Source organism: Brassica napus, chromosome C8 (genome assembly GCF_020379485.1).
Source record: "Brassica napus cultivar Da-Ae chromosome C8, Da-Ae, whole genome shotgun sequence".
Classification (NCBI taxonomy): domain Eukaryota; kingdom Viridiplantae; phylum Streptophyta; class Magnoliopsida; order Brassicales; family Brassicaceae; genus Brassica; species Brassica napus.
This window is the reverse complement of record NC_063451.1, coordinates 47882576-47895389: the sequence shown is the minus strand read 5'-3', so window position 1 is coordinate 47895389 and position 12814 is coordinate 47882576. Positions and strand designations below refer to the sequence as shown.

General features: G+C 40.3%; 2 protein-coding genes across 2 annotated transcripts; one reads left to right on the top strand and one right to left on the bottom strand.

Annotated features, from left to right (window-relative positions):
• Positions 1-1321: 1321 nt before the first annotated feature.
• Positions 1322-4302, top strand: LOC106419870 (amino acid permease 8-like). The gene is made up of 6 exons (XM_022714203.2): positions 1322-1816; positions 1960-2053; positions 2261-2475; positions 2688-2830; positions 3475-3702; positions 3831-4302. The coding sequence occupies exons 1-6, from the start codon at positions 1453-1455 to the stop codon at positions 4254-4256; spliced, it is 1470 nt and encodes a 489-aa protein (XP_022569924.1). The 5' UTR covers positions 1322-1452; the 3' UTR covers positions 4257-4302.
• A 2827-nt stretch (positions 4303-7129) lies between these two features.
• Positions 7130-12724, bottom strand: LOC125591340. The gene has a single exon (XM_048765403.1). The coding sequence runs from the start codon at positions 9176-9178 to the stop codon at positions 7130-7132; it is 2049 nt and encodes a 682-aa protein (XP_048621360.1). The 5' UTR covers positions 9179-12724.
• Positions 12725-12814: the final 90 nt, after the last annotated feature.

The window sequence follows — 12814 nt, the reverse complement described above, 5'->3', positions numbered from 1 at the left end:
CTTATCCTAGTATAACATTAAATATATTTTCTTCAAAAAATCTGAAAGTTGGGATCAGGTCAGGCTTTAGAATGTAAGCCCAAAAGATTGCCGGGTTAGTCGAATCGGAGTCAAATATTTACGAGTTTTATAGGTTTTTTGGCTGGGCTGAACCGATCAAATGACACGCTTAGTCAGACCACATAGCCGTAAACTGGATCCGACCAGCCATTTTTACAGGCTTTTCGATATGAGTTTACATCCCGGTATCTGGGTAGTTTATAAGTCCCATGTAAAGGCCCAAAACGATGGTGCCTTGATTCAACCTTGACCGTTGATCGAATTAAATTGGTTTTGAACCAAATGAAAGAAAGAAGGAATGTGGCTTACGAAATTATCGAGTTTGGTGCACACTCTCGCATACGTTTGACTTTCGAAATTCAATATTAGAAGCTCTTATCTCAATCCGTTACACCACCCCGGATCATTTAATATAAGGATGAAGGAGAACATGACTTTATACATCAGTCGTTTCCAGTTTTCACACACACACATGGCCGGACGGCCCAAGAACGTATCCTATGATCAACACAAAGAGTTATCATGACCCTCTCTCGTCTTCACCTAGATGCTTTAGCGCACTATAAGATATTAATTAAATAGTAAATCACATATTCTTCAACCACCAAGAAAAGTAAAATGATTACGATTTTCCTGTGGCGAACCAGATGCCGGTGTATGCCAGATGTCTCCCTTATTATATGTCCAATTATTTGGGTCTAATCTTTAACGAATTTGTTGTTGGATTGATTACTATAGAAAGTGTCTATACTAATTAGAGTTAATTAAATCTTTTCTATTTACTTTAGCGATCTTCATTCAAACCAAAAATCACAAAACTTTTGACTTCAATACTGATTTCTTATAACGGACCAAATGCTCTCCTAGACACTCTACTAGAATTAGACCAAATGCTCTTTGCTGGGGCCAGATGCTCCATTAAACCGTTTGTTATTATGATATTACTCGCTTTAAGCCTTAACCTTCACAAATTTGTTTTTGAGTCGGCTACTCTCAAAAAACTTCATACTAAATAAAATTGGAACAAATTTAAATATTAGGTTTCCTTTAATTAGTTTAATATCCAGCGTGGAACTTGGATTGTCTATTAGTATTTACTAAGAAATTTGAGTTCGTTTTAGTTGCTTTTTTTTGTCATCAGTTCGTTTTAGTTGCTAAAAATAACGAATCGGCTTCACCTTTTTTTTGTTATTTGTTGGTTAAAGTTATTCGTTGCAATATTGTATGTATATTTACTACTTGCTTTTTGAAAATGCGTTGCAACTATCGTTCCTGACTCTGCAAATTAAAATAAGAGAAAAAGGTTATGAGAGCCTCCAAAATATCATAAACATTGAAGTTTGCGCACATGCATCGTCTATATATAGATATGTCATTCACTCTTCATTGCCTATGCTTTTGTATATCTCATTACTCTCTTCCTCAGTTTCTCCTCTCAATATGAAAAGCTTTGACACGAGCTCAGCGGTTGAATCCGGTACCGTCGCCGGGAATAACGTCGACGATGATGGTGGGGAGAAGAGAACGGGGACGTTGATGACGGCGAGTGCGCACATAATCACGGCTGTGATAGGTTCCGGAGTCTTGTCGTTGGCTTGGGCAATAGCACAACTTGGTTGGGTGGCAGGGACAGTGCTTTTGGTAAGCTTTGCCGTCGTAGTTAATTACACATCCAGAATGCTCGCCGACTGTTATAGGTCTCCGGACGCAGGAACACGCAACAATACTTACATGGACGTCGTTAGAGCTTACCTCGGTATTACCGTATGAATATGTCATTTTGTGACTCAACTACTACTTTGATATTTGTTTTAACCACAAATTTGTAAACAAAATAGTATATTTTCTTTGCTTAGTCTATTTTTTATTAAACAAAAACAAAAAACCATAAAACGACAGGCGGTAGGAAAGTGCAGCTATGTGGGCTAGCACAATACGGGAGTCTAGTAGGGATGACTATTGGTTACACCATCACTGCCTCCATAAGCTTCGTGTAAGTAACTTGTGATTTATTTTGATATATAACCTGTTGGTTTCAATTTCTAACGTGACCTATGACTAAATATTGCTCTTTTGCATATGTCGCATGATCTTGTGAACAGTTGCATGTATTACAGCGACATGCGAATGGCCATAATGTCACATGGTTACCAACATGTTAAGAAAATATTAAAGTCTTGTTTGATGTTATGTTGGCTAGAGCGATTGGGAAAGCAAATTGTTTTCATGACAAGGGACATGGAGCGAAGTTTTCAGTATCAAATTATCCAGCCATGGCGGCTTTTGGAATCATCCAGATTGTTCTAAGTCAGATTCCTAATTTTCACAAGCTCTCTTTTCTCTCCATTATCGCCGCGGTTATGTCCTTCTCTTATTCATCTATCGGAACTGGCTTAGCCTTGGCCGATCTGGCAAGTACGTTCCTTCATTCCTATCTTTTCTTTCACTTTCAAAAATATACTTGTAGAGCATTTTCAAGCTATTTCTAAACCCTATGCAAATATCTTGATACATACATCAACATTGTTTAATTTTCAGTAGAAATCATTCTCATTGATTTGTAAGATGATATATATTTATTACATATATGAATCCTCAAACTAATGGCTAAAGCGGTATGATGAAAGGTGGGAAGGTTGGTAAGACGGAACTGACAGGCACGGTGGTTGGAGTGGACGTAACTGCGTCTGACAAGTTATGGAAGTCATTCCAAGCGGCTGGAAACATTGCCTTTTCATACGCTTATTCCGTTGTCCTCGTTGAGATTCAGGCATGCATATTTTCAACTAGAAATGTTGGTGGTCACACTCGGAATAGTGTAGCAATTTTTCCTTTTTGAAACACATTCTTTTATTTGCATTTATATTTTAATTATACATGATATATATGTTGGTTGGAGTAATGACGGTTATTAGAGCACCATTAATCATAGTATTTTAGAAGGTTTATGCTAATTAAAATAAAAAGGAATATTGAAAAAAGGAGGAGAACAACAAATAGCAAAGATACTTCAGGAAAAAAATTGAGAAACTTTTCTGTGTAACTCATTTAGTAGTTGAGTTGTCTTGTTTTTTTTTTTTTACAGCCGTAGTTGAGTTGTCTAAAAGTAATTAAAGTGTACTTATAAAAGTAAATATTAATATTTTCTTTTTGTTGAGAAACGTTTTTTCCTTGTTGATGATGGTCTCTGTATGTGTAAAACAAAACGTTATTGGGATTCCTATCATTTTTTTTGACACAGAACTATATTATCTTCACTTAAATACGTCTTCAACCGTCGTTTATGGTGGTTGTTTTCTGTTGCAATTCCCTTAAAGTATATATTGATGAAAGAGTTAATATGACGTATGCTAGCTCTTAATTAATTAATGACAGTATTGTTCATATATGCTTGTTTTGTTATTTTTTTTGCAGGATACACTGAGTTCAAGCCCACCAGAGAACATAGTCATGAAAAAAGCAAGCATTGTCGGAGTCTCGACTGCAACTGCTTTCTACATCTTATGTGCTTGCATGGGATATGCTACATTTGGAAGCCAAGCCCCTGGAGACCTCCTTACTGACTTTGGTTTTTATGAACCTTACTGGCTCATCGATTTTGCCAATGCTTGCATCGCTGTCCACCTAATCGGAGCTTATCAGGTAGCTCATTAAAACAAAAAAAGTTAAAAATAGATAATTAGTATCTATCACTCACAATTTTCAAGTTTAAGTATAAGGCTCAAGAAAAGATAAACAAAAACATTGATGATGTTAATACAAACGAGCAGGTGATTGCACAACCAATTTTCCAGTTTGTTGAGAAGAAATGCAACAAAGCATGGCCAGAGAGCAATTTCATCACCAAAGAACATTCAATGAACATACCATTGCTTGGAAAATGTCGCATCAACTTCTTCAGACTGGTGTGGAGGACAATCTATGTGATTTTCTCAACAGTTATAGCAATGATATTCCCCTTCTTCAACGCGGTCTTGGGCCTTATCGGGGCAGTCGCATTCTGGCCGCTAACAGTTTACTTCCCAGTGGAGATGCACATCTCGCAGAAAAAGATTAAGAAGTATACTATGAGATGGATAGGGTTGAAACTCCTTGTATTGGTTTGTTTGATTGTTTCGCTCCTAGCTGCAGTAGGATCCATCGTCGGCTTGATAAGTAGTGTCAAGGCATACAAGCCTTTCCACAATTTGGATTAGTTACTTGTTACCTAAGCTATTTGAATACATAGTTAATAACGAACTATGTACAGTGAGTATGGAAGAACAAATGAATACATGGTTAATGATGCACTTGTACCAGACCGAAGGACATCAAACCGAAATCGCATTCCAAACCGAAGTATTTTCCTTAACTTTTATTCATAAGTTTAGTCATTTCTTGTGTTTCACGTTAGTTAATAAGAAGAGTGTTTGGTCTTCCTTGAGATAAGGAACCACCTCTTCCACTTTCCCATTTCCAGTTTTGTAGGAGTTGAGCTCCATTTCCTTTGTTGTTTATCTCTATTTAATCAATGAAAAAGACAAAAAGAGGTAGTCTTATCTACCCAAAAATACTCGTGTATTGTTTACAACAAAACTCTTGCTTTGAAGAGGGACCAAGGTAACATTTGGTATCAGAGCACTTTTGCCGTAACTTGAAGTCTATTAGAGTTATGGCAAGCAACAAGGAACAATTGTCTGATCTGGAAACTGGACTCGGCATGGTCTAGGATGAGGTATCGAAGCTCAACGAAGGATTCGATACGAGATTCCGGAGTATGGAGGACTCTTTGCGACAGATGCTCAACGAAGCCGTGATTAGCATCCGTGAAGGGGGCTCAAACACACCGATCGGGAGCCATCGACCGGAAGGAGCCCAACCATCCGTCTTCGTTACGCGCGATCTGGCGCAGCGTATCAACGGTAACTCAGCTCAAATCTAAAGATTTAGGTTAAATCTTTAGAGACCTGACTACTTGAATCGAAGAACTTAATCAAATTCGATACAAGGCTCTCGTATTGACGACATAATCGAATCAATGCAAGGCTTTAGAGAAACTCTAGTTTATTATCTTTCAAAACTACTTATCAAAGCCAACTTACAATCCCTTATATAGGATCCTAGAGACGGTTTATAATAACCTAACTCTGTTAAAAATAGAAAATCTACTAAAAGGAATTCATAATTAGAAAAAACAGTTGCTTGGCGGTGAAGGTATCATGATGCTGCATCAGGTCCCCCGGGGTGAGAAAGATTTGACCTCGAATCAGGAACCGGATCCGGTGGAGCATAGCGAGAGAGATAACGAACATTGAATACATCCGAGGTAGTGATATGAGCTGGAAGTTGCAGACGATATACATTATCATTAATACGCTCCAGGACTGTGAGAGGACCTATTTTCTTTGCCTTGAGTTTGTTATAAGCATGAGCTGGCATTCGATCCTTAGTGAGAAACGCCCAAACTTGATCACCAACTTCAAATAGGACACGGCGACGATGAGAATCAGACGCTGCTTTGTACTTTGACGAGGAGGACTGAAGATTGGTGATAACCTGCGCATGAACTTGATGAATATTGTCGACAAAATCAGCAGCGACTCCATGAAGACGGGTATGGTCTGGAAGAGTAGTTAAATCCAAAGGACCACGAGGAAGAAGACCATAAACGACCTGAAATGGACTGAAACCTGAACTTCGATTGAGTGAATGATTATGAGCAAACTCTGCTTGAGGAAGTTTTGAATCCCACGATTTAATGGAATCACCAACAAGACATCGTAGCAAGTTACCCAACGATCTATTGGTCACCTCTGTTTGACCGTCCGTTTGGGGATGATAAGCGGAACTCATGTCGAGACTGGTGCCGAGAAGCTTCCAAAGAGATCGCCAGAAGTGACCCAAGAAGCGTGAATCACGGTCTGAGACAATAGAAGTAGGCAGCCCATGAAGTCTATAAACCTCACGGAAGAAGAGTGTCGCAACTTGAACTGCATCCGTCGTTTTTTTACAGGGAACAAAGTGCACCATTTTTGAGAATCGATACACGACAACAAAGATTGAATCAAACCCTTTTTGTGTACGAGGAAGACCCATGACGAAATCCATACTGATGTCAGTCCACGGTTGCGTTGGTATAGGTAACGGCATGTAGAGACCAGCGTTTGTAGCATGTCCTTTCGACGTTTGACAGGTCGTGCATCTCTCCACAAAATGCTCAACATCGCGTCTTAGAGCCGGCCAGAAATATGACGCAGAGATCAAATGCAATGTTCTGTCGCGTCCTATATGACCCTCATTATGTGTTTCAGCGACTAGTTGAAGACGGAGGCTACAATCCGGAACGCAGAGACGGTCGCCACGAAAAAGAAACCCATCATGAAGAGTGAAATCGCGTGATACACCATTCTGAACATCAAGAAGAATCAGACCAAAATATTCATCAGACTCGTATAAGTCAGCAAAAGCTGCAAAGCCGGGAACTGAAACATGAAGAACACCCAGCAAAGAACGACGACGGCTTAGTGCGTCAGCCACTCGATTGGAGATACCCGACGTGTGCTTGATAACAAAAGTAAACTGTTGTAAATAAGACACCCACGAGGCATGACGAGCCGAGACCTTATCTTGACTACTCAAGTGTTTTAACGCATTGTGATCTGTATAGAGAACAAATTCTTTATGAAAAAGATAATGTCTCCAGTGCTTGATTGCTTGAACCACGGCATAAAACTCCACATCATAAGTACTATAACGTAAACGAGCTCCTACCAGCTTTTCACTGAAGAAGGCGATAGGCCGGTTTCGCTGACTCAAGACAGCACCGATTCCCAACTTAGAAGCATCACAATGGAGTTCAAAGACCTGGGTAAAATCAGGTAGAGCAAGTATAGGAGCTGAAATCAACTTTGATTTGATAATCTCAAATGCGGTGGCTGCAGCGGGAGTCCATACGAAGACACCATCCCGTCGAATACAATCCGTGAGAGGCGCCATTAAGCTGCTAAACTGTGGCACAAATCTTCGATAAAAAGATGCGATACCATGAAAGCTTCGTGTCTCAGACAGTGTAGATGGAGTTGGCCACTTTTTAATTGATCACGGCGAGTCCTTCTGCGGAAACAATGTAGTCGAGAAATTGGACTTTAGGAGAGCCGAACTCACACTTCTTCATCGTCGCATAGAATTGATCACGACGAAGGATAAGAAGGACTGCTTCCAAGTGTTCTAGATGCTCGGCTAATGACTTACTGAATATCAGAATATCATCAAAGTAAACCACCACAAATTTACCAATAAACGGCCGAAGAGACTGATTCATAACCGGCATGAAGGTACTAGGGGCATTGGAAAGCCCGAAAGGCATAACAAGCCATTCAAACAGCCCTTCTCTGGTTTTGAATGCTGTCTTCCACTCATCACCCGGTTGAATACGGATTTGATGGTATCCACTGCGAAGATCGAGTTTAGAAAAGGTTGTTGCAGCACCAATTTGGTCTAATAGATCATCAATACGTGGTATTGGAAATCGATAGCGGACTGTAATCTTATTAATAGCACGGCTATCGACACACATTCTCCATGATCCATCTTTTTTTGGTATGAGCAAAGCTGGGACTGCACACAGACTGAAACTCTCACGCAAGTATCCTTTCGTGATGAGATCCTCAACTTGTCGTCGCAGTTCTTCATGCTCACTTGGACTCATACGGTAATGAGCTCGATTAGGTAGGATAGCATCTGGAACTAGATCAATACGGTGTTGAATATCTCTTAGACGAGGAAGGCCAGTTGGTAACTCGTCGGGGAAGACGTCCTGAAACTTGGTCAACAGACCTTTAAAGCTATCCGGAATTTGAGGTAAAGATGTGTTGACTGGTGAGTTCAGCAGGATCAGAACACGTCCCTCTTCTCGCATCTCTTGCTCAAAAGGTTTGCGTTGGAGAATAAGGACTGGTGAGGATGGTAAACTCTGCTTCTCAGGTAAAGAGGGTTGCAGTGTGAAGTTTTTATCGTTGAAATGGAAGCTATAGGTATTGTGATAACCATCGTGTTTTACTCGATGATCAAATAGCCAAGGGCGTCCTAAGAGAAGATGACAAGCGTCCATTGGTGCTACATCACAATAAATTTGATCCTGGAATGTGCCACCAACTGAATATGATATGAGAGCACGTCGAGTAATGGTCAAGTCTGTCTTCTTGTCTAGCCATGCGAGTTTATATGGATATGGATGAAGTTCTGTTGTCAGATTGAGTTTGTTGACAACGTCCTCTGCCACTACGTTTTCACAACTTCCCGAGTCAATAATAAATTTGCAAACCTTGCCGGCAATAGTACACTTCGAGTGGAACAGGTTATGGCATTGTGGATTGTCATCAATATGGCGTGGAACAAGGCAAACACGTCGCATCATCAAACAAGGACCAGTGTCTGCGATCAGGTCCTCTGTTTCTTCTAGATTTTCTGCAATTTCCTCATCATAAATAACCTCTACGTCCTTGCCAGCAGCATCAAGAAGAAGTCTCCTGCGATTTCTTTTCGGACAATTGGCTTGTCGATGACCAATCTCTCCGCAAGCGAAACATCGTAGTGAAGATGGTCGAGTTGTTGTCTTATCCGTCAAAGGCACGAGGGCAGTTTCAGCTTGTTGAGGAAGCGAATCATCGGCTAAATTTGTAGACTGTTGTTGCTGAACAGGTCGGGTAGTACGAGACGCAGACCAAGAGTAATTGCTTTTAGTTTGAGATTCAATGGTGAATGCATGTTGGTGAGCTTCTGATAAGGTCAGTGGATTAAACAAGTTGATAGTGTGCTCGATCTGTTGACGCAGGCCGGCAGTGAATCGAGCAACCAACTGTCGTTCTGAATCTTGAATATCAACTCTTGTAAGCAGCAAAAAAAATTCTTGAGAATATTCAGCAATTGAACAAGTTCCTTGACGAATATGATGTAGTCGTTGGAACATTAGCTGATCATAGTTGTAAGGCAAGAATGTCTTTTTAAGTTTTGATTTAAGCTTATCCCATGACATGATCTTGGGTTTTCCAAGACGGGCTCGTGTAGTTTTTAGTTGTATCCACCATGCTGCTGCTCTGTTGCGGAATCGCATTGTTAACAACGGAACACAACGTTCCATTGGTGCTCTCTTGAATTCAAGAATTTCTTCAACTGTGACTATTCAATCGAGAAGTTCTTCGGCGGATGAGTTGCCATGGAACTTTGGAATCTCTGTTTTGAATCCTGTTTCCCATGGAACAACAGCTGCTGCACCGCGAATGTTATCTTGACCGAGTACACGGTCGTTGAGAGGAGCGAGGGGGTTCACATGTTCTGCTGCTGCGGCGGTAAATAGGTTTGCTTCTTCATCGTCTTCTGCATCATTGTTGCTCGTACGTTCAACATTATCGCGAACTGGTGGTTGTTGTTGAACATTAAGGTTGTGGAGGGCGGCGGCGATAGTTTGCATCTGAGCCTGAAGCTCAGCGATTGCATCACAGGTGATTTCTGCTTCGGTTCGAACAGGTGCTCGTCGAGGTCTTGCCATGGTGGATGGAAAAATTTTCGAGGAGCGTAGCAAAGCTCTGATACCAACCTGGCGCAGCGTATAACTCAGCTCAAATCTAAAGATTTAGGTTAAATCTTTAGAGACCTGACTTCTTGAATCGAAGAACTTAATCAAATTCGATACAAGGCTCTCGTATTGACGACAAAATCGAATCAATGCAAGGCTTTAGAGAAACTCAAGTTTATTATCTTTCAAAACTACTTATCAAAGCCAACTTACAATCCCTTATATAGGATTCTAGAGACGGTTTATAATAACCTAACCCTGTTAAAAATAGAAAATCTACTAAAAGGAATTCATAATTAGAAAATGAAATCTTCTAAAAACCGAAATAGAAAAACGGTTGCTTTACGGTGAAGGTATCATGATGCTGCATCACGATCACACCACCACCACCAACCCATTCACGCCTACCGCCACCAACCGCCATGTAAAACTGATGTTTCCAAAGTTCCAAGAAGGAGATCCAATGGCATGGTTAAGTAAAGCGAAACAATATTTTACTTACCAAGAAATGCCGCTAGATCGGAGGGTTAGCTTCGCCTCTTACCATCTGGAGGACGAGGCCAATGAGTGGTGGCAAGCTACATCTAAAGCTCTCCAAGAGGAGCATGTTCCAATCACTTGGGATGTGTTCGAGGAAGAATTGTGGGCTCGGTTTGGACCTACTGCAGCAGAGGACTTTGACGAGGCCCTATCTAAGATCCGACAGACAGGAACGTTGCGAGAATTCCAACGTGAGTTCGAGCGACTACAGAACAAGGTCTCGGGCTGGACTCAGAAGGCGCTCATTGGGACTTATATTGGAGGCCTCAACGATAACATCTCGGATGGCATCCGTATGTTCCAACCAAAAACCCTCAAGGCAACAATTGAGCTGGCTCAAATGAGAGATGAGCAAGTGCAGCGAACCAGAAAGTCCTTCTCCAATCGCAACAACCGTGCACCGCCACCACCATCGCCGAGCCAAGCGTTAACTGCCAAAGTCACACCCACCGGTCAACCTAAACGCTTGAGCTGGGAAGAGCTACAGAGGAAGAGAAGTCTCGGACTTTGTTTCAGTTGCGACGAAAAGTATACTCCAGACCATCGATGTCAGAAATCGCAACTGCTGCTCATCGAAGGAGTAGAGGAGGATGATGAGGAAAACGCGCCGGATCTGGAAACAACAGAAGCGGAGATCACGGTCCAGGCTCTCACCGGGTGGGATTCTCCAAAGACCATCCGGACTCGAGCTCGAATTCAGAAACATGAGATGGTAGCGTTGATTGATAGCGGGGCCACTCATAGTTTCATTCACGAGAAGGTTGCGAAACACTTCGGCTTGACAATGACTCCAACACCACTTTTTCGAGTCAGAGTTGCTGATGGCCGACCACTCCGGTGTACCGGCGTATACAAACAGGTCACCACAATTGTCGGCGGCGTGAGCTTCTGTATCGATCTCTTTCCACTTCCTCTCACGGGTCTCGACATGGTTTTGGGAATGACGTGGCTTACGCTTCTTGGGCCAACACTGTGTGATTGGGAGGCCCAAACCCTTGAATTTACGTGGGCTGGAGAAAAACAAAGAGTCTGCGGGCTTCGGAACAAGACGATGGCAGAGGCCCAACCATAAATAATTATCAAAGAGATTCAGTTGGGCCACGCATGTTTTACTCTGAGACTACAACAGCCCAACGACGAGATGACCACGGTATCGGAGGAGATGCAACTACTACTGAATCGATACGCCGATCTATGTTATTTATATAAAATGTTAATTAACTTGTTACAACTTATTGAGAATTATATTCACGGAGTCTACCATGGGGAAATTGAACATCAACAGAACAAAAGATCAGCAATCTCATGTGTGTTTCTTACATACAGAAATTAAATTTTCTTCTAAGGTATACAGTTACATAATTAAACCAAAGGCATCAGACTTTCTTTTTTTTTTAAAGAAGCAAACGTTTTATTGAAGAAGGGAGTTTTTTTTGTTTGAAAAAGCTAAATATAATTACTGCAAAAAAAATCTAATAATTTTATCTCAGGAAAAAACTAAATTTAATTATTGCAACAAGAAATCAAACTGATCTACGCATACAAATATAAATTAAAAATATTTTTTTAATTAAATTTTTGAAAAAATTATTTCATACTTTGGAAAATTGTAGATCAAAATCTCTCTTAGCTACTAAAAGAGAAGTAAAAACATCAATTTCAATTGTTGTCACCTATGAAAAAAGTTCACTTGCTTTCGTTATGCTCAACAAACAATTAAGTGAAAAACAAGCCCATGCGTATTGTCGAAGAACCCGGTGCTCATACCTCATGAACAAATGACCATGGTTAAAATATGTAATGCAAACACGATAGGGCCACGAAACAGAAGGCCCAACGTTGCCTTGATTCAACCTTGACCGTTGTTTGAATTAAATTGTTTTTGAACCAAATGAAAAGAAGAACAGAAAAGAATGCGACACTGAAATTATCTAGTTTGGCGCACACTCTCGCCTACGTTTAACTTTTTTTTTTGCTAAGAAGCCTACGTTTAACTTTCAGAATTCAATATAATAAGCTCTAATCTCAAGCTTTTTGATATCTCTTTATACTTGTGTGTTTCAATCCGTTACACCACCAGGGATCATATAATATAAGGAGGAAAAAGAATATGACTTTATACGTCTCCAGTTTTCACACACACACATGGCCCAAGCACGTATCCTATGATCAACACTAATAGTCATCAAGGCCCTCTTTCGTTTTCACCTAGATGCTTTAGCGCACTAAAAGATATCAATTAGATAGTAAATAACATATTCTTCAACCACCAAGAAAAGTAATGATAATAGATTTTGTTGCAACGGACCAGATGCCATCATATATATGCCAGAGGTTTTATTATAGTTAGATGCCTTTTATCATATGTCCAATCATTTGCTTAGTATAATGTTTTTTTTTCTTTTGGGTCTATCTTTAACGAATTTTTTTTTGGGTTGATTGCTCTAAAAAAATAGTTAAACTAAACTTTTCTATTTACTTTTCACAAAAAAAATTCAAACCAAAAATCACGAAACTTTTAATTCTGATACCATTATGATGGATCATATGCTTTTAGACCAGACACTTTACTAAAATCAGACCAAATGCTCTTTGGTTCATTTAGTGTAATATTATCCGTTTTGAGTCTAAACTTTCAAAATTTTATTTTTGAGTCGATTA

What these genes read in the sequence shown, in the direction of transcription:
- LOC106419870 (XM_022714203.2), top strand. Translation starts at nt 1,453, where the DNA reads ATGCTTTTGTATATCTCATTACTCTCTTCCTCAGTTTCTCCTCTCAAT. An exon ending in CGTCGTTAGAGCTTACCTCG is followed by an intron (nt 1,817 to 1,959) that starts GTATTACCGTAT and finishes ATAAAACGACAG; the next exon opens with GCGGTAGGAAAGTGCAGCTA. An exon ending in TTGTCCTCGTTGAGATTCAG is followed by an intron (nt 2,831 to 3,474) that starts GCATGCATATTT and finishes TTTTTTTTGCAG; the next exon opens with GATACACTGAGTTCAAGCCC.
- LOC125591340 (XM_048765403.1), bottom strand. Translation starts at nt 9,178, where the DNA reads ATGGAACGTTGTGTTCCGTTGTTAACAATGCGATTCCGCAACAGAGCA.